Below are 19,100 nucleotides of genomic sequence, written 5' to 3'. Positions count from 1 at the left end.
TGGGGAGAAAAGGGGATTTAAAAAAAGCAATTACATTTTATTGTTGTCCAGGCTTTTTGGTGTTGCTGAGCTCATCAGTGCGTTCCTTATTTAAGGTTTCTGCTATCTTCTTGATGGATTTGGGGTGTGTGTGTGTGTGTGTGTTTTCAGCCTAATGATCGCCAATGAACTTGCATTGACTTGCATTGACAGCTTTTTGGACCTCATATAGAGAGTTCACAGCAACAATTTTTTACATGCAATATTCCACATTTGGAATCAACTCCAGACCTTTATTACTGCTTAATTAATATATAATATTATATAAATAAAATGATACTATTAATATAGTTATATTATATAAAATAATAGGGGTATGAGGGAATATTCTTATTTGATACAACTATGTTAAATGGTATTTTCTAAACTTTAATGTATTGTATTTTTAGTGTCTAAATATATTTAAACTACTGTATTATAAAAATGTCATATTTTTGTTTATTTTTATTGAAACTATAGTTATTAATCATGGTAATGAAGAGCCAAATATAGTATAATTATAGTAAGCTTGGTCTTATTACAAACCAAAAGTATGTGGACACCTGACCATCACATCTATATGAGCATGTCGGACATCTCATTTTAAAACCTTGGGCTTTATTATGGAGTGTAATAATTAACAATGGCAAAGGAGGAAGCTGGGTCTGTCTTGACAAACATATAGACATTTAATAACACTTTTCAGTGTATAAAGAAACAAAAACATGCACTGCTTTTCAGCCAGCTACGTCAAATCATAAAACACACACAAGAACGCGGACAAGCTACGTGCATCTTTCTCCCATCTGCCGCTGTCTCTTCTCCTTAAATGCTCCCGCCTCCCCGCGCTGAAATGCGAGACCGGTGTGGCGCGCAGGTGCAAGTCATTCGCCACTTAGCTTCCCAGCCTTGCTCTGCCCAGACGCCGCTTGGCTCCGCCCTGCTCGCCACACGGAGTTGCCCCCCTTTTTTTTAACTGGCTACATGCTTAAGCACTGGTTGGTCCCGCTCTGATAGTTTGCTTTGTCTACAACTTCATGTTTGGGCTGTTGTTGCTCCTAGAAGCTTTCACTTTACAAAAATAGCATTTACAGTTGACCAGGGCAGAAATTTTATGAAATGACTTGTAGCAAAGGTGGCATTCTATGAGTCACTGAGCTCTTCAGTAGAACCCATTTTACTGCCAATGTTTGTCAATGGAAATTTCATGTCTATGTGTGGGATTTTATGCACCTGCAAACAGTGGGTTTGGATGAAACTTTATAATTAGTTGGGGTATTTACATACTCTCCCTGATCTGCAGTTGTTTCATAGTATTGTGGTTGAATTCAGACAGGCTGGACTCATTTGCACTAATGACTGTTTTCTGTTTGTCCGTTGCAGAACAGAGCACACGTTTCTATCTTATACCACTGATAGTTGTTGCAGTGGTGCTGCTGGTGATAACTGCAGCTTCTGGAATGATGTTCCGGGGCGGTAAACTATCATGTCAAAGGGGCAAGTATTATTGTAACCATATGACTCTTTTATTGTATTAAAAAACTGCCATAATATCATTTTAACCACCATTTCAGGTTCATGTGTAATGTTGTATAGTTAAAAAAAACTGTGGTTATTGTTAAAACAGTCCAAACTCATGAAGAAGAGATACATTACGCTACAACAACTTTCAGTGCACATCGTATTCAAAATATGGTAAGAAACCAGTTTGTTGTGTGCACTTTATCTGCCTGGTTGAAAGCTCAGCGCTAGTGAAGAAATAATATTTGTGTGTCTGCTTGTAATAGAGTATCATTCAGTGTGCCCTTCCACCATTCATGCTCAAGATAAAAAAAACATTTTTTTTTTATCTTAGTCCCTGCTTTTGCTTGCTTGTTTCATATAGCTTAAGCAAAGATTGTGCATCATTTTAATAAGAATTATAGTTGCTTCTGGCTTCAAATCCAAATGAGTTTAGAGGACTGGTTGAGAAGAAAAGGAATAAAAATAATAAAGTCCACCCATAAATGAACTCACTCTGCCTGAACTCATGTCGCTCCAACTTGTTCCAACTTGTCCTCCACATTCTTTCTTTTGCGGAACACAAAAAGAGGAATAATAAAGGATTCTGTTTCCTGATTTCAATGGGAGTTGATGATGCTTCCCTTCGAAGCATAAAAAAGGATCCAGAAGTGTCATAAAAATAATCCATGTGACTCGTGTCATATTCTAAAACTTCTGTAGGTATACGATGGGTTTTTACTGAGGAACAAGCTGAAATTTAAGTTGTTTTACAGTGAAAATTGAGTGAAAAGCAAAAGTTTGCTTTCGCTTTTCACTCATGAACATGCAAGTAGAGCTATAGCGATTTTCCCAAGTACTTAGGGATGTCAAAAGTAAAACTGCGATACCAAGTCAATACTAAAATGTAAAAAAAAGTAACAATACCCATCTTTCCGCCACATCGGTAACACTGAGTACCGACCCAATTCAGTCTCTGCGCACTATCTGACAGACGGCTGGATTCGGACACTGAATTTGCATGCTCAAAATCACGGAAATCCTGCTGCACATGTTTTGAATCCCTTCCTGGTTGAAATACCTGTCTTTGTGTGCTATTAATGTAAACATAGTCAGTTGTCTCAAGTCAATGTAGATGAGTAGGACAAATATTGAATCAGTGCATTAGAGCATACAGTATAAATACAAACTAATTTTCTTCACACAACTTCAAACAATTCAGAAATCACTCATTGCTCTTTATTTTTTCTCTTTAAAGTTGGTGTGTGTCATTTTTTCGAAATTAACTTCTTTCTCCAATCGCAGATATACAGAGATAACTTATAAAACTATTTGTAGGTTGATTTGGCTCAATGGTGCAGTAAAAAAGTGCTTTGTTTGTCTGAGCATCCTGCCTCACAGGTACAGCAACACTGACTCAACCAATGGCGAGTTTGGGGCTGTACTATTTCTTTCTTCAACCAGTGTTTATTTTTGCAATTCCATTTGGTGACTGTTGGCACAGAAATTGACACACGTCAGATTATGTTCTTTAAACGTAAAACTAATACACACAATATAATGCCCCATCCATCATATTTATCTCTATAGATCTCAACAATAGACAGACATACTGTAGATTAGTACGCCAACTGATTCAATGGCAACAAATTGAACCGACAGGAAGGTCTGTAGGAGTTGACAGTTGAAAAGGATTTTGCTGCTTTTTCTGTTATATATATAAATCACTCAACAAAAAGTGATCCTGTTTTTATAAGTATTTTATCCTTCTTATTAATCAAAAGTTAAACCAAGTTTGATCTCGTTTCAAAATGTTAAAGTCGTAATTGTTCAACTTCTACAAAGATGTGATAAACGTGACATCAACAGATTTTGGGGAACATCTGAAGGCTACCATGCTGTGCTGTTACATCAAACACCTGTTGTTTACAGTATGTAAGCAAAAATATGAAATATGTAAATAAAGGCATGTAGTCATTACAAGTATCCCTTATGTCGTTCAACGTCACTGTTTATATTTACTCCCAGATCTACTGTTAATGTTTTGATTGAGGTCAGCCATGCAGGATGCAGGTAAACTAATTACTTTACTCTTAAATAATGTGCAATGTTGTAGTCACAAACAAAAGATTTGCTTAAGCTTTTGCTCAAGATTCATATACATCGTGCAAAGTTAAATTACCATAAATGTATTGTGTTTTGCTTTTGTAATGCACTGTTTGCTGCTTTACTGTATGAATCTAAAAAGATTTGGCTAAATCTTAATGGCACTTTCTTTGCATCTTCCATAGTGTGCATGTACCGACATGATCATGCATGGTTGTGCATGCACATTATGCCATGCTACATGGCCAAAAGTCAGACCCCATTACCAAACATCAATTGCACATTGCAAATCCATGCAGACATGTTACAACATCTAGTGAAAACAACTCTACAAGGACTAACTTCCAATTATGGTTAATGGTTTTGAAATGAATTGCTCAACAAGCACATACAGGTGTGGTGTTTGGGTGTCCACATACTTTGACCATATAGTGTATTATAAAAATTGACTAGATATAGGAGGAATGAAGACTTCAATCGTCAACCATTTCCCCATTTATCTGCTCAGCTGTGAGATGTTCAGCTCCCATTTTACCTCTTTTTGTTCCTTAAGAGTTGGAGGGACCTTTTGGGAGTTTATCATCTTACAATGGGCTAAGAAATGTAAGATACAGTGCTGTTATACTCAGAATAATATCCCACCTCCAGCAGTTCTGAGTAGAGTATAGCTTTAGCATCAACACGTCCTTGAATCCTTTGTGTTGTTCTCCCTCTCTAATTATTTCTTTTTTTTTTTTTTTTACAGAAAGCTGAAAGAGCAGATCCCACAGTGTACACAAGTGTCTTGACAAGCTGATTATCCAAAATTCATGGTATTGTGTTAATATTGTAAATCTGGTATTGGAATATACAATAAATGCATTTATTTTTTTAAATATTTATTTGTGTTGGCATGAACATTTCTATGATAAGTGCTTTTTGTTTGGTATGTGATTTTTACATTCTTATCTTTAAAATATAAGTCAAACTTATACATTTCAGCAGAAGTTTTTCAATGATTGGATGGGACATATTTGATCAGTCTTTCAACAGAGTTCATGAGACACTACTGAACTCCTGGTTAATTATCTTGTCTGTACCTGCCCAGACTTGAAAAAACGTTGATCCACCTCATTTAACTGCTGCATAACAGCATTACAAGGGCTGCCAATGAACCCAAGCTAAGATCTTGTCTAGACTTGTTCTTTGTTCTTGTAACGATAAACTTAGTTTTATGAATCGGTGTTCTGGGGGGTATTCCAGAAAGCAGGTTAAGCGACTTACCCGGGTAAGTTTACTCAGAGTAAGTGGATAACCTCAACTTTCGGTTCCAAAAGCTGAGGTAACTTTCAGGGTATGTTAGTAGCCATAGCAACTTACTCTCTGAACATAACCTGCTCTGGAGTAGGTTATGTTCCAGAGTTAGTTTATTTCAGGTAGATGTCAGTAAGTTTCAGAGGCTGTCAGCGCATGCGTGCTCTTTTAATAGTGACACAGTGGGCGTGGAAACTCAGATTACACGATTATACTTTTAAAGTATTATTATGGTAAACTGCAATCTTTACCTCACAAATCTTCTTCTCCCTGGCATTTCCAGTCTCACACCGCAGATTTGCATTCAAAAGTGAACAAATTGTGTACATTGTGCTTTATCTTTTAATGAGAAGTTTTTAATACTGTAATATTTTTAACGTAGAGCACATTGGAAAGGCCACCACGATCTTCACTGTAAAGAAAGGGCTTTATGTATTTATATTTGGCCTTTCTAATAAATAATTGTATTTCATGATATTAATTTAATGAACATCTATCGATATCAGAGAAAATTATTATAGCACCCACATTCTTTTTACAGTTCCTTCAGTCAGTGAATATTAATCTTATTAAATAGACATTCCATAGTATCAATATGCAGGTAATGTCTGCCAATTCAAAGCTTAAGCTATTAATCACTCAGTCTTCTTCTTGACTAACTAGATAATATGTGATAATTTCACAGACCACAGATATAGCATAGACATTCAGAGATTTGATTTCTTATCACTTTAATTAATGTACTGTACATATAATTGCACACATTTCCAGACTTTTTCATTGTACTCTCTTTATTATCTGAAAATATAAATGAGACATGCTGTCATTTAGAGTAACCTACAGTGCCCTCCTTTAGCTGGTGGCCAAGTGATTCAATGAAAAGATGTCTTTCTGATGCTCAGCCTCCTCTAATCCATTAGAAGCTGTGTATGGTCCTTCTCTAAATTACATGTTTAATTTGCCTTTCAATAGGGACCTTTTATAGTTTCCTTTACAACTAGGAAGAGATGAGTTTCTTTTCTCTAAGATTGAGATCATAAACATCTATAATGTATATCAGACACGTGATCTTCAGTTAAAACAACATAATTTCATTCAGTACCGAGTTGTTGGAGGTAGATGGACCCTCTACATAAGACTGCACTGCCATTGCATTTTAAGGGACAAGACAACAAACAAGTTTTATTGCCACACCCAATAAGAAAAGAACATGGTCATATACACTGGTGGCCAAAAGTTTGGAATAATGTACAGATTTTGCTGTTTCAGAAGGAAATGAGTACTTTAATTCACCAAAGTGGCACTCAGCTGATCACAAAGTATAGTCAGGACATTACTGATGTAAAAAACAGCGCCATCACTATTTGAAAAAAGTCATTTTTTATAAAATCTAGACAGACCCCATTTCCAGCAGCCATCACTCCAACATTTTAGCCTTGAGTAATCACGCTAAATTGCTAATCACTTGCCATTATATCAAATAAAGTTGAAAGCTATTACATTAGTTAAATGAAGCTTAACATTGTCTTTCTGTTTGTTTTTGAGTTGCCACAGTATGCAATAGACTGGCATGTCTTAAGGTCAATATTAGGTCAAAAATGGCAAAAAAGAAACAGCTTTCTCTAGAAACTCGTCAGTCAATCATTGTTTTGAGGAATGAAGGCTATATAATGCTTGAAATTGCCAAAAAACTGAAGATTTCATACAAAGGTGTACACTACGGTCTTCAAAGACAAAGGACAACTGTCTCTAACAAGGACAGAAAGAGATGTGGAAGGCCAGATGTACAACTAATCAAGAGGATAAGTACATCAGAGTCTCTAGTTTGAGAAATAGACGCCTCACATGTCCTCAGCTGACAGCTTCATTGAATTCTACCCGCTCAACACCAGTTTCATGTACAACAGTAAAGAGAAGACTCAGGGGTGCAGGCCTTATGGGAAGAATTGCAAAGAAAAAGCCACTTTTGAAACAGAAAAAAAAAAGGTTAAAGTGGGCAAAGCAACACCGACATTGGACAACAGATAATTGGACAAGAGTGTTATGGATCTTAACCCCATTGAGCTTTTGTGGGATCAGCTAGACAGCCACATCTATGGCAAGTGCTACAGGAAGTGTGGGGTGAAATGTCACCTGAGTATCTGGACAAACTGACAGATAGAATATCAAGGATCTGCAAAGCTGTCATTGCTGCACGTGGAGGATTTTTTTGATGAGAACTCTTTGAAGTAGTTTAAGTAGTTTAAATTCAAATTGTAATAGTACTTTTTCACGTTATTTTGTCCTGACTATACAATGTTAATTCTTATAATGAAGTTCAGTGCCAACAAATAACGTAACGTCGACCTATTAAACATTAATGTAGGCGAGAGAGGTCTAACATTAGTGTTGAATTAAGCTTTTACATGTTCGGTAAAACTTTATACTTTTATTCATTTAAAAATTCACGCAATGATTCAGTATAATTTCTGTCAAGCAAACTCTCAGTCCTAAACCGGTGCAGCTCCTATCGCTATTACGAGTGAAGATGAAGTAATGCCCATTTACAGTCATTAAAACTTCATGTTCTGCGTCACTGAAATATGGCGTGCATTTCTTCTTAGGGTCTATTTCCATGGTGACTCGAGAATTTGGCGATCTGCTGAGAATGCCTTTCTGAGTTAAACGTGAATGCGTACAAACTCTGAGTTTCAAACTCACGGTTAAGTAAACTAACCCCGCGCATGTGTTCTGGAACCCATATACCGCGAGTAAGTAAGTTTTAGGTTAATCAACCGAGAGTTCAGTGTTTATGTCAAAGTCAGTTAACCTTGCTTTCTGGTCAGATGGTGTGTATTTTAAAAATACTAGTATCAGAAGTATAAGTGTTAGAAGACCATTAGTATTACATCACTATTTTAGCATCAACATTTAGTGCAGATCTGTAGCACTGAATTATGAAAGTACTTTTAATACTATTTTCTCAAACCCAGAGCACAGACTCTTAAGTGTTACTTCTTAAAACCTCAGCTGATTTGAAAATGGACTTCATTTAATCTTCAATCCTGTTTGTAGATCCTGAATGTCTTGCACCCATTTTTGTACCACCATTACCTTCCAAGCTGCATTTGTCTCCTGTGTATGTTTCAACATGTTTTCCATGTATATACTGTACCTGGAATGCTGCAAATCAGGGTTGCCAGATCTCTACAAAGCAATATGGTCTGACAAAATAAGCCTTTATAAGCACTGTCCTTTTACAAAAAATTGTAAAAGGAAAAGTTCACAAAAATATAAAATTTCTGTCATTATCTGCCAACTGTTTTGTCGTTTCAGACATATGACTTTACTTTTTGTGCAGAACACAAAAGGAGATATTTTAAAGAATGTCGTGATCGGTGATTTCTATTGACAGTGACAGTGATTGACAGCTTTAAAAAACACCAAAACTCATGTATACAAATAAACAAATATGGCGACACGTCAATATAATTCAAGCTCAATGTCATGTGGTTAGGTCCAATGGCGTAACTTGGATCTTAAGGACCGCTATTTTCATATTACCGAGGTGGGTGCCCCTCGGTCATTTTCTTAGCCCTTTTGGTAAGTCATATTTGTAGTGCCAGGGGAGACAAGCACTAGCAAACCCAAATAAAATAATTGTATTCTGGAAATAACTGCCTTAAAGGAGAACTCAGAAATCCCCAACTTAAAGTGTTTTCATGAAAAAAATAAGCCCAATGTTGCATGTATGTAGAGGATATGGCAACACAGGTGGAAAATTGCAGCCCTTATTTTGCATTGTGTCTACTGCTGACATGTACTTTTGCTGTAATTTATGTAACTTTTTTTAATAAATAACATGAGAAAACATTAAGCCTCTTTCTTTCTTATACAACTGGTTTAGTTGGAGAATTGTATTATGTATTTAAACCTCTCTTTTAAACAGCTTTTATTTGTGATAATTGTTTAATCCTGTTTTATAAGACAGGTTCCGTTTTCAATGCATTCTTGTAAACAATTTCTTCCACAATAAATTGACATGAATAATAATGAGATTTGGACTGAGAATTATTACAGTATCTCTGCTCCAATTCTCCAAAAGCATCAGTTTTTATGAGTATGACTTTAAAATTGAAAATAGTCTTTCATATAATCAAACTGGCATTTTAAAAGATGAAAGACTCAATAGCAAATGCAAAGTCTTTCAATGAAACAGTGCCAAATACCAGTTCTTCATTCTTGAATAATTCCAATGAACATGAGATGTCTCGTGCACTGTGACACACTACCAGCTCAGTTTCTGAGTCAGAATGTGGTTGGATTTATTTAGGTTAGTATATGGTATCAACTGTGTGCTAAATCAATGTGGTTTTCTTTTACCTACAGACACAGTAGGTGTAGGAGAATGTGACTATTATTGGGCATCTGAGGTATGTGTGTAAGTAAATGTGCAGATGTACATAAGGTGTATGTGGGTGTATTGGTGAAGAGCTCACATGAACCCCCTGTTCTTACCTCAACACCAGAGTAAACAGCTTTACTGGAAACTAAAGTCAGTGCTTGTGTTTACAGAAAAGAACCATTCTTCACTCCGCCCACTAATGCTCAGACAGTTTACTATTATTTTAATTTACATCTAGTTTTTGCACTTAGTGTGCACAAGATGCTATTTGTTGCTATTTACTCTTGATGCAAACAGTATCTATCACTATTTTCCAGTGGTGGATGAAGTATACAAATCCTGTACTATAGTGAAAGTACAGATACTCTGATTACATTTTATTACAGTAAAAGTTCCCCTTGAAATTACTACACAGGGGGGAAAAAAAAACATACTTAATATTAAAGGTACTAATCTATTAGGACTATCTATTGGGGGGGGATTTCATATATTTTTCATCAAAAGTCAGAGTTACAATGTGACACAGAGTTCATAAAAGTCCCCATTGAAGTTTAGATGAGGGTTGTGGCTCTTCTTAGTATTGAATTCCCATGAGTGAACTGAGAGTACAAAGAACAAACTCTTTTTTTAACCCCAGGCTTGGCATGCAAAACCAGAGGTGCCTAGGTCTATATCTACTGCATATATACCGATTCTTTTGCGTCTCGCAAGATCCAAACACATGCTCCACAACCAACAAACAAATGTCTGCCATCCTGACCATAAGCAAACCGTCTCTCGTTGGACAATGGAAATGTGGTTTCATACAGTGGCCAAACATGACTCACAATAAACTGAAAAGACCAGCATTGTAGCTCACCAGCTTATCTGGTGTTTTGGTTGCTGGGAATTGCATGCTGGTTAAGCTGGTCATTGAAGCAGGGTTGGATTTTGTTATTTGCATCTGCAATGACAAAAGCATAATGCACAGACTCTTGTGTTGTATAAAGCTAATGACCATGTAAAGTATGCTGTACATAGGGATGTTTATTTAAACAGTGCAAACTGAGGAAGAAATGCTGAGGTAAGTGAGCTGTGGTTCTTGTTCTGTACTGTATGAATTTGGAGCAGGTGCCTCATCAGCTCGAGTATGGCTGTTCATTTTGGTTGCCAGGTGCAACATTGACTGGCATCTTGCCACATTGTTTTTCAGGAAATGGTGGCCTGTCAGAACCCAAAGTGTCAAAACATCTCTAGAAGGTGTGAACTGAGAAAGCATAGAGGCAAATGAAATAGTTTCCTTTTCTATCAATTTGCTGTATTTAAAATAAATATATGAGCATTCTGCGCACTCACAACACGGTTCTGAATAACTATGATTAGCATCCTTTCTAACGAAAATCAAAGCAAAATTGACCATAGTTTTTGATCTTGTAATTGTTAGAAATGATCTTTCAATCGACAGCAATTAAGAAATAAGCAAAATATTGAATGTTTAGAATTGTTGCACCGATACTTCCTATAAAAACTTTTAAAATCCATTATAATACAGACAGACCGATAGATTGATAGGATTAATAAAACATGAGGGTGAGTAAATGATAGCAGAATTTTGGATTGCACTAACCCTGTCATGCCAGGTGTGAGTTATTGTCCGAGGAAGATAAAAACAGGAACAGGTGGTGATTGTTCCTCTTTGTTAATGCTCGGACACCTGGCATCTGTTGCTGTCCGTTGAGGAGAGACGTTGAAAAAGGAAGTGAAAGTCTGACTATAATATGCAGTATAAAACATCTTATATGATACAGAATGCATTATAAGAATTGTCTTAATAATCATTTATTTATTTACTGCAGTTGGGGCATTGGTGGTTCAAACAAAGTTTCTCACATTGAGTTGATGCTTGATCTGAAAGCATCTGTATTAAGACACATAGTTCACTGTTTTAATTATCGCCAAAAAGTGAGTAGACAGTATATTTGTATATTTTTATTGTACTATTATTTGTTATTTATTCATTAAAACTAGAAGACCTCACACGTGATGTCATATCCTGGGCTGTGTTTCCCAAAAATATCACAAGCTTGATCGTAGAGACCATTGGCGCCAATGGTTTTTACGATCTTCTTAGGCTTACGATGCTTTTTGGAAATGCAGCCCTAGTCCGTTGTGCTGTCTGAAAACTGTTGCATGCTCAATGTCCAGTTTCTTTTAATAGTGAATCCCTTGTGTTTTATCATTCCTCATTTGTAAGTTGCTTTAGATAAAAGTGTCTGCTAAATTATTGTACATTTTAATGTAGCTGTGTCAGTGTGTTCAGAATGTCTTTCTTTGAGTTCATGTCGTGGTTATGTCATGACCTCACTTTCGGGTATTTGACACATAATGTCTCCATATACATCTTATTCATCTCAAACACTATTATGGCAAACCTGTGGCAACAATGAGGAGTTCTGGCAAAGTTGCTAGTTTGCCAGAACTATTGATTTTTGTAAGGGTTGACATGTTTGGGGAAAAGAGGTCATATGGTAACCCTACTACTCATGAGAACTTTTGGCAAACTGTAAATCCAGTTCACTAGCTAACTATGCTTTAACCTCAACTCCATAGCATCCGCTAGTTTTATGTGCGCATTAATTTAGAACCCTATGGTAGAAACTAACGCAAAAGTTTGTGCATTGCTGCAACTGGGATGATAAATCATTTTTTATAGGCTATTTTTGTTTTTTTTTTAAAAAAGGAGAAACCGGCAGCTCACACATGCATGTCGAAAACTACATCAATGTTATACAATACTTAAAACCCATGAATATTAGTATAAGCTGCCAATTGAAACAATATCCCTCAAGTAGTGTCCAAATCAGTAAAGGATGACAACCAAAATAAGCTTTAAGCTATTTTTACAGAAAACATATCTAATTTAGCAAGTGAACAACTTGAACAACGGTTAAGGCTGAAGTTTGTCATTTTTTTTCAATGTAAAAATACTTTCTCTACCAATATGCAGCTCTGAATCATTATATATTGGCTATTTTAAATAAAGTAACACACATTCAGGAAACATGGACTATACAGCAATGTTATACAATATCAAAAACACATGAATATTGGTAAACTCATTCTCAAACGTCAAACACAATATCCAACAAGCAATAGAAGCTTCAACAACATTAATAGTGAACTTATCTAAACATTTAGTGAATAAACAGCTTCACCAAACTATTGAAAACTACAGAAACCTTCAACCAACCCTAAACCTGACCCTAACCTCAACCTTACCACTAAATCTAACTTTAGCCAAACCAAAACTTCGATTGAGACTCTCGCGAGACTTTGGCTGTTGGGGGGTTACCTTCAAGACGAGACCCCGCATCCGCTGTGACGAAGTTTAAACGGTTTGAGAAATGAAGCAGCTGATCGAATATTTGTCACATTTTTGGATGTTATTGAACACGCGCACTCCAGAAAACATGCAGAGTTTCATGATGAAGATGAATTGTGGTGAACTGTTCTGGAAATGATTCGTACATTTGTTTTCTTCAGTCTGTTCTTGTGTTTCACGAACGGTGAGAAATGTTTATTTTCATTAAATGAGCTCAGTAAATAAAAATAAAGTTGTTAACCTTTATTCAAAATAAAAGTTTATTACACAAAGGCATAATCATAACCAACCTAAAGATTACTTTCAGACTATTATTTGGCATTTTAACTGTTGAGCGAGAATAAACTCTAGAACTGCAGCATTACAAATATTTGTCAAGCCAGCACTGAGGAGACATTGAACAGAACACATGTTGGGACACATTTGTGGTATGGTACATTTAGCCCAAATGTTAGTTTGGGGGAAAAAAACAAAAAGGCTTTTGCATAATTTTGGGGAATTTTTATTGGGGAAAATATTCAATAACTTTACTCTTATGCAGTGTAGTGTCACCAGAATCACTTCACACATCAGTGGTCTCCTGTTGGTTATACTACAACACCTAGTTTGGAAAAATGTGCTTTTGGGGAAAAAAGAAAAGTTGTTTTTTCTTTTCCCCCCAAAATAGATAGCGTGGAATTAACGGAAGATTCACAGATTTATGCCACTCAGGCTTTTATTCTTAAAACATGAAACAAGATTACCCTTAAAAACCTGTCCTGTTCAATCCAGTTTTGGACAGATAAACCAGCAGGATGGTTTGCGGGTGTTTATTGGGGTGTTTTGCTTCTACTGTCTTTGAAAAATGACCCAGTCACAAAATCCAGCTGATGGAAACACAAGCAATCAAACACTGAAAATATGAAACAGGCTCAAAACATAATGTATTTTTAGACTGTAGTCTTCAATGACAGACACATTTCTTGTATTTAGTTGTAATTTTTATTTTTTTTATGTAAAATAAGTTTGACAATGTTTCTCTTTGCTCTATAGGTGTGTTTGGTGTTGATACAGATGGACTGAAGTCAGTGTCGGTGATGGAGGGAGATTCTGTCACTCTACACACTGATCTTTCTGAAGTACCGAGAAATGATCAGATACTGTGGATGTTTGGACCTCAACAGACTCGAATAGCTGAAATGATTAAACGGTTCAACTCGAGCTTTATAGATGATGGTGATGATGGAAGATTCAGAGACAAACTGCAGCTGGATTATCAGACTGGATCTCTCATCATCAGAAACATCACAGTCAAACACTCTGGACTTTATAAACTACAGATCATCAGTAACAGAGGAACTTCATACAAGAGATTCAGTGTTACTGTATACGGTGAGTACAACCCGTCACATGTCATTTGTGTTCACTGATTTCACTTCTTAAACACAAATGGAGAAATATAACAAAAGAGTGTTTCTCAGTCCTGCACAGTTTAGTTGTCTCATTAATCTGACACTCTCTTCAGTTCATTGAGTTCATTAATTCAGTCCATTAATGAGTTAATAAGTCAAATCAGGCATGACATCACGGAGCGATATGTCATTATATAAACAATGCACAATATGAATTATCTTTGAGTTGCCTAATGTAATGGCATCACTCTTCACTGAATTACCCGCCAGGACGATGTTGTGTGGGGCACATGAGAAAGAGACGCAATGAAGGTTAAAAACAACAGACAAGAAAGATCACCATCAGTGGAGTCCTATAGTGGAATAAACTAGTATGCACCAAGACTTTCATAATTGAGAATATATTCACTGCAGAGTTAGATATTATAGACTATATAAACGGTCATGGTGAGTCAAGCAAATGAGGTGTTCTTTCTGATCACTGAACTGCTATTGCTCCCCCTACAGGTCACAGTGTAAAATACAAAACCACCACTGACTAGTCACTAGTAGAATGAGTTTATTAAAAGGAGAGTTCATCCCAAAATGAAATTTTGAACTTTTTTTCTCATGTTTTCTAGCTCCCCTGCCTGTTCCTGTCATTATCAATAACTCTTCACACTGTTCATCATCATCATCATCATCATCAGAAAGATCATCGAGCCCAAAATGTGTCTTTCAATGTTCAGTAATGACTGTGACACAGGTGACTCTCTCCTGGTACAAAGGAAACAGTTTATTCTCCTCCATCAGTGTGTCTGATCTCAACAGCAGTCACTCTCTACCTCTGGAGGTGGAATATCAGGAGAACAACATCTACAGCTGTGTGGTGTCCAATCCCATCAGAAACCAGACTAAACATCTCAACATTACTGAAGTCTGTCAGATGTGTTCAGGTGTGTCAGTGGTGATATTAGAGTCTCTTGGTCTGTATTGATCATAAATACTGCAGGACATCAGAAACATTGTGCTGGTTTATCTTTATAAGCTGAAACTTGTCCTTTTGTCTTTGTGAACCTGTTCAAATGTATTTTCAAAAAGAGATTTCATTGCCATACAATCAACAACACAATTGAAGCATTTTTGATCATTGTCTTGTATGGTGTCTTTTGTTTGACTATTTGATAAAATACTTTACCTGCTTTATTCACTCTCTGAGCAAAGACAGGTCTGTGGTGAACATGTTTTAAATGTAAGATTGTTCATAATTTCTCTCCCTGATCTGCTGTTGTTTCATTGTATCTTGGCTGGACTCATTTGCACTAATGACTGTTTTTTATTTGTTCATTACAGAACAGATATCACGTTCATATCTCATATCACTGATAGTTGCTGTAGTGGTGCTGCTGGTCTTCATTGCAGTTTCTGGAGTGATTTACTGTCATAACAGAGATCGTAAACAAGCAAGTCAAGAGGGCCAGTATTATTGTTACCATACAAGTCTTTTATTGTGTTCCAAAAACTGCCATAATGTCATTTTAACCACCATTTCAGGTTCTTATATAATGTTTTATAGTTAAATAAAGAAAACTGTGTTTATTGTTAAAACAGTCCAATCTCTTGAAGATGAGATACATTACACTTCAACAACTTACTGTGCACGTCATACTCACAATGTGGTAAGAAACCGATTTGCTGTGTGCAGAGTGTCTGTCTGCCTGTTGAAAGCTCAGCATCAGTAGAGAAATTTGTGTGTCTGCTTGTATTGGTGCATCAGTCAGTGTGTGCTTCCACCATTCATACACAAAGAAAACCTTAACATTTGCCTTAATTCTTTAAAGAATGAGATATTTTATCTAAGCACCTACTGATGCTTGCTTGTTCTTCAAAATCTTAATGAATAACAAGAATTTCAGTTGCTTCTGGCTTCAAAGACAATGGAGTTTATGGTACTGATGTGGAAAAAACATTAAGTATGATTCCTTGAAAGTAGATGGTTATCTGCATTGCAAGCACTTGTCATATGTACCAGTACTTCAGTACCAAGTTAAAACAAAAATGTAAATCTAACTGTATCAGTCTTTTTACAGTATTGTTGCTCATACTGAAGCAACTCGGTCCCCGTGGACTGTCTGACTGAAAGGCAGCGGTTTTCAGACTCATTCTTATTTGTATTTACAGTATTAATGCTGTCGATTTAACGTGTTAATTCAGTGCGATTAAATACATAAAATTATGTCTTAAAAAGTTATTCGAATTAATCATGTCCCCTGATTAGACATAAATTCCATAATAAGAAAGTTTCCTACCAAAAAAAGGCCATGTAGGCTTGAAGTACCACCTTCATGTTTATAGTATCAGTCAGTAGTGGTCAGTCAGCGCAACTCCGGCTGTAAAAGCAACGCGCAGCTATACAGGCCACAAACTGACAGCTCAGCAGTTCAAAAAGAGCGCAGAGAAAATGCAAAAATGTGTCCTGTGAGAACAGCCCTCAGAAAGATTGACAAACTCAATTGCAAAATGGATTGCTGTGGACTGTAGGTCAGTGGTAGGCTTATGTTCAATGATATGGAAATATATCCAAACAATATATTCACTTCTAAAGCCACTTTGTGTATTGTCTAATCAATGCTTTACTTGTCTGCCACAGTTATGTAATGTCTTTGAATTGTATTATTGTATAATTGTATTTATTATATTTGTTTAATTATTATAAATAGACTTATTACTTGGGGGGCCTTTACATGTATAATATAATATAATATATACACTCTATATACTGTGTGTGTGTGTTTTCTGGATTATGTTTTCTAATGATTGTTTTCTGAGGAATTGAGAAATACATTCCATTGAAGGCACATGAATGTGATCACTTGAAGCTTCATTGGCATGGACAAAAGCAGCTTTATCATGATCAGGAAGTCTTATTGTGTTTTGTGTTTTCTCTACAGATGAATGATGGAGAGAACATGGAATACTTTACTCATGTTATTTTTAGATGCTCACCAAAGTAAAATGAAGTTTATTTCCCACAATGTGCACAGTGACCCTATTGAATGTGTCAGATACAAAGTGTTAATATTTATATGAATTATATTTTAATATATAGATATAGATATAGATGACCTTTGATGGGTATTTATTTTTAAAGAGAAATGGCTTATGATTTGGGGCATAATTGTTCTGAATTCTATCAGGGACTTGCAACTAAGTTTAGGAGACACTCTTTTATTCTTTAGCTTGTGCTTATTCTGAATTTTTCAACAATAAATTTTTTTTCAGCCAATTTTATTATTCTGAGTAAACCCAACAAAATTAGCCTAACCATATTGCTAAGAAAGATTATTTTGTTGCCGTTACTTTGATATCTACGTAATTGCTTCAGAGGAAGCATTGGAATTCAGTCTACATAAAAACATGTTACAACATTAATATTTCTATCAGAAAAGACTCGGGATGATTGGAATTAATATGAATGTAGAGATATTTAGATCATTTGTTGAAAGCCCTGTCCTACGGTTCAACACTCAGAGACTTGCTAGAACAGTTAGATCCTGCCGGAAGGTGATAATGGAAGGGGAGAGGAGCTTCCCCCTACACAGGACGGGACCTAAACTGGTGGTGATGGGGTGGAGGGGGGTGAAAGCAACGAATGATGAAAGACCGCTGAGGCTGTATTGTGATTTGATGAGACACCTGAAAAGGATCCTGAGTCTTTCTGCTAGAACTACACATTCCCCAAATGTTTTCCCAACTTATCAAAATTAGTCATCTGAACATCCAATTCTAGATTGCAGTTAAATGGTTCATATTTAATTTTTATTTATTGTTTGCTGGCTTTATTTATGCAGCTGCTGTTGTTTTTATTGTCACTGTTAGTTACCTGTCATGTGGTTCATCATGACGTTTGTTGATTGTCACCGTGATTGAGGTTTGTGTGTGAAGTATTGACCTCTGTGGATCTAATTGAGATGAATGGGCACAGTTTCTTGTACTCTGTAGATAATATATTGGTCTTTGTTTAGAGGCCAAATGTTTTTATCATATTGTCAAAAGTCTTACAAACTCAAGCAACGGATAATGCAATAATAAATGTGACGAACAAACAATATTTAAAATGCCTTGACAATGTTTGTGTTAGATGATCAAAATAATTTAAGTTCTCAGATTTCTTGGCTACTTAGCCATCTGAGTTGGGGCAGATGAGATTAGTTTAGTTGAGTTTACTCAAAAAAGCATAATAGGTTGCCTATTATTTTTTATGTTAGCCCAACATTTTTTTTTCTTTTGCAGTGTTGCAGGATCGTCATTATTAAAATCAACATTTTACATTTGATTATCATTACTGCTGCACAAAAGCCAAATAAAGAGCTTGTCTTGTGTTTTGTCTCTTTCTGTGACATTCTTAATGTAGGAATCAGCATTGTCCTGCACTGGAACTATTCAGTGATTTAGTTTATTCATTTTATCTCTGTAACTCCCCTATTATCACACATTTTCACTCAGCCGCTCACTGAATACATTAATAATGACTGACTGTGAATGCTGCGTTTATGCGATGTCATCGGTAGGTATTGCATTTACATGATCTAATTGTGTCAATTATAGATGCCACTTCTGATCAAATTCTTACCTTTGTACTGAAGTATTAATGTTGTTACTACCGTATAAGTGTTAATTTGCCTTACTGTGTATTGTTTTGTACTTAAATTGCCATTGTAAATGGACACCCTTATTGTGTTTAATAAAAAAAGGAAAAGTATTTTATTCTTTATCTCTGTAGATCCACAGGTCAGAGGTAGCTACTCTTCCCCAAACCACCATCGCAACAGTGATCGCCCGCTTTTTCAGCCGTCTGGGTTCTGGAAGTATTTTCCCCATTCAGTTCTTCAGTAGACTTTTAATAAAATCCTTCATAAAAGAGTTGTGAGCCATGAACCAAAACAGCCAGCTCCGAGGAGAATCACAACGTCACCAACTTTGTTTTGAGGCAAAAAATTATTTGAAAATCAGACATAAAGACAAAGGTACAAGACTGTGTACCTCATACTTACCCTGTGTCGTGAAG

At 36.1% G+C, this 19,100-nt stretch overlaps 3 protein-coding genes across 4 annotated transcripts in view; all 3 read left to right on the top strand.

Annotated features, from left to right (window-relative positions):
* LOC127438848 (uncharacterized) overlaps positions 1-4,430 on the top strand; it is a 55,458-nt gene extending 51,028 nt beyond the window's left edge. Inside the window, exon 5 of the mRNA XM_051694758.1 lies at positions 4,370-4,430. Within this exon, the coding sequence (XP_051550718.1) occupies positions 4,370-4,377 (8 nt within the window). The 3' untranslated portion in view covers positions 4,378-4,430. The remainder of the gene's footprint in view (positions 1-4,369) is intronic.
* LOC127438826 (natural killer cell receptor 2B4-like) overlaps positions 1-19,100 on the top strand; it is a 162,529-nt gene that overhangs the window by 64,391 nt on the left and 79,038 nt on the right. Inside the window, exons 1-6 of one of the 2 annotated variants that reach the window (XM_051694707.1) lie at positions 12,630-12,846; positions 13,695-14,033; positions 14,674-14,988; positions 15,386-15,508; positions 15,644-15,711; positions 16,984-19,044. In XM_051694707.1, the coding sequence (XP_051550667.1) occupies positions 12,798-12,846; positions 13,695-14,033; positions 14,674-14,988; positions 15,386-15,508; positions 15,644-15,711; positions 16,984-17,046 (957 nt within the window). In that variant the 5' untranslated portion in view covers positions 12,630-12,797 and the 3' untranslated portion in view covers positions 17,047-19,044. Of the gene's footprint in view, positions 1-12,629; positions 12,847-13,694; positions 14,034-14,673; positions 14,989-15,385; positions 15,509-15,643; positions 15,712-16,983; positions 19,045-19,100 lie in introns of those variants that run through there. The other variant, XM_051694706.1, reaches the window with a different exon arrangement.
* Positions 10,341-19,100, top strand: part of LOC127438833 (natural killer cell receptor 2B4-like) — a 68,036-nt gene continuing 59,276 nt past the window's right edge. Inside the window, exon 1 of the mRNA XM_051694733.1 lies at positions 10,341-10,364. The gene's annotated coding sequence lies outside the window, so the exon portion shown is untranslated. The remainder of the gene's footprint in view (positions 10,365-19,100) is intronic.

This window comes from Myxocyprinus asiaticus, chromosome 50, assembly GCF_019703515.2.
Source record: "Myxocyprinus asiaticus isolate MX2 ecotype Aquarium Trade chromosome 50, UBuf_Myxa_2, whole genome shotgun sequence".
In the NCBI taxonomy this organism is placed as follows: Eukaryota; Metazoa; Chordata; class Actinopteri; order Cypriniformes; family Catostomidae; genus Myxocyprinus; species Myxocyprinus asiaticus.
This window is presented reverse-complemented; position numbering and strand designations above follow the sequence as displayed.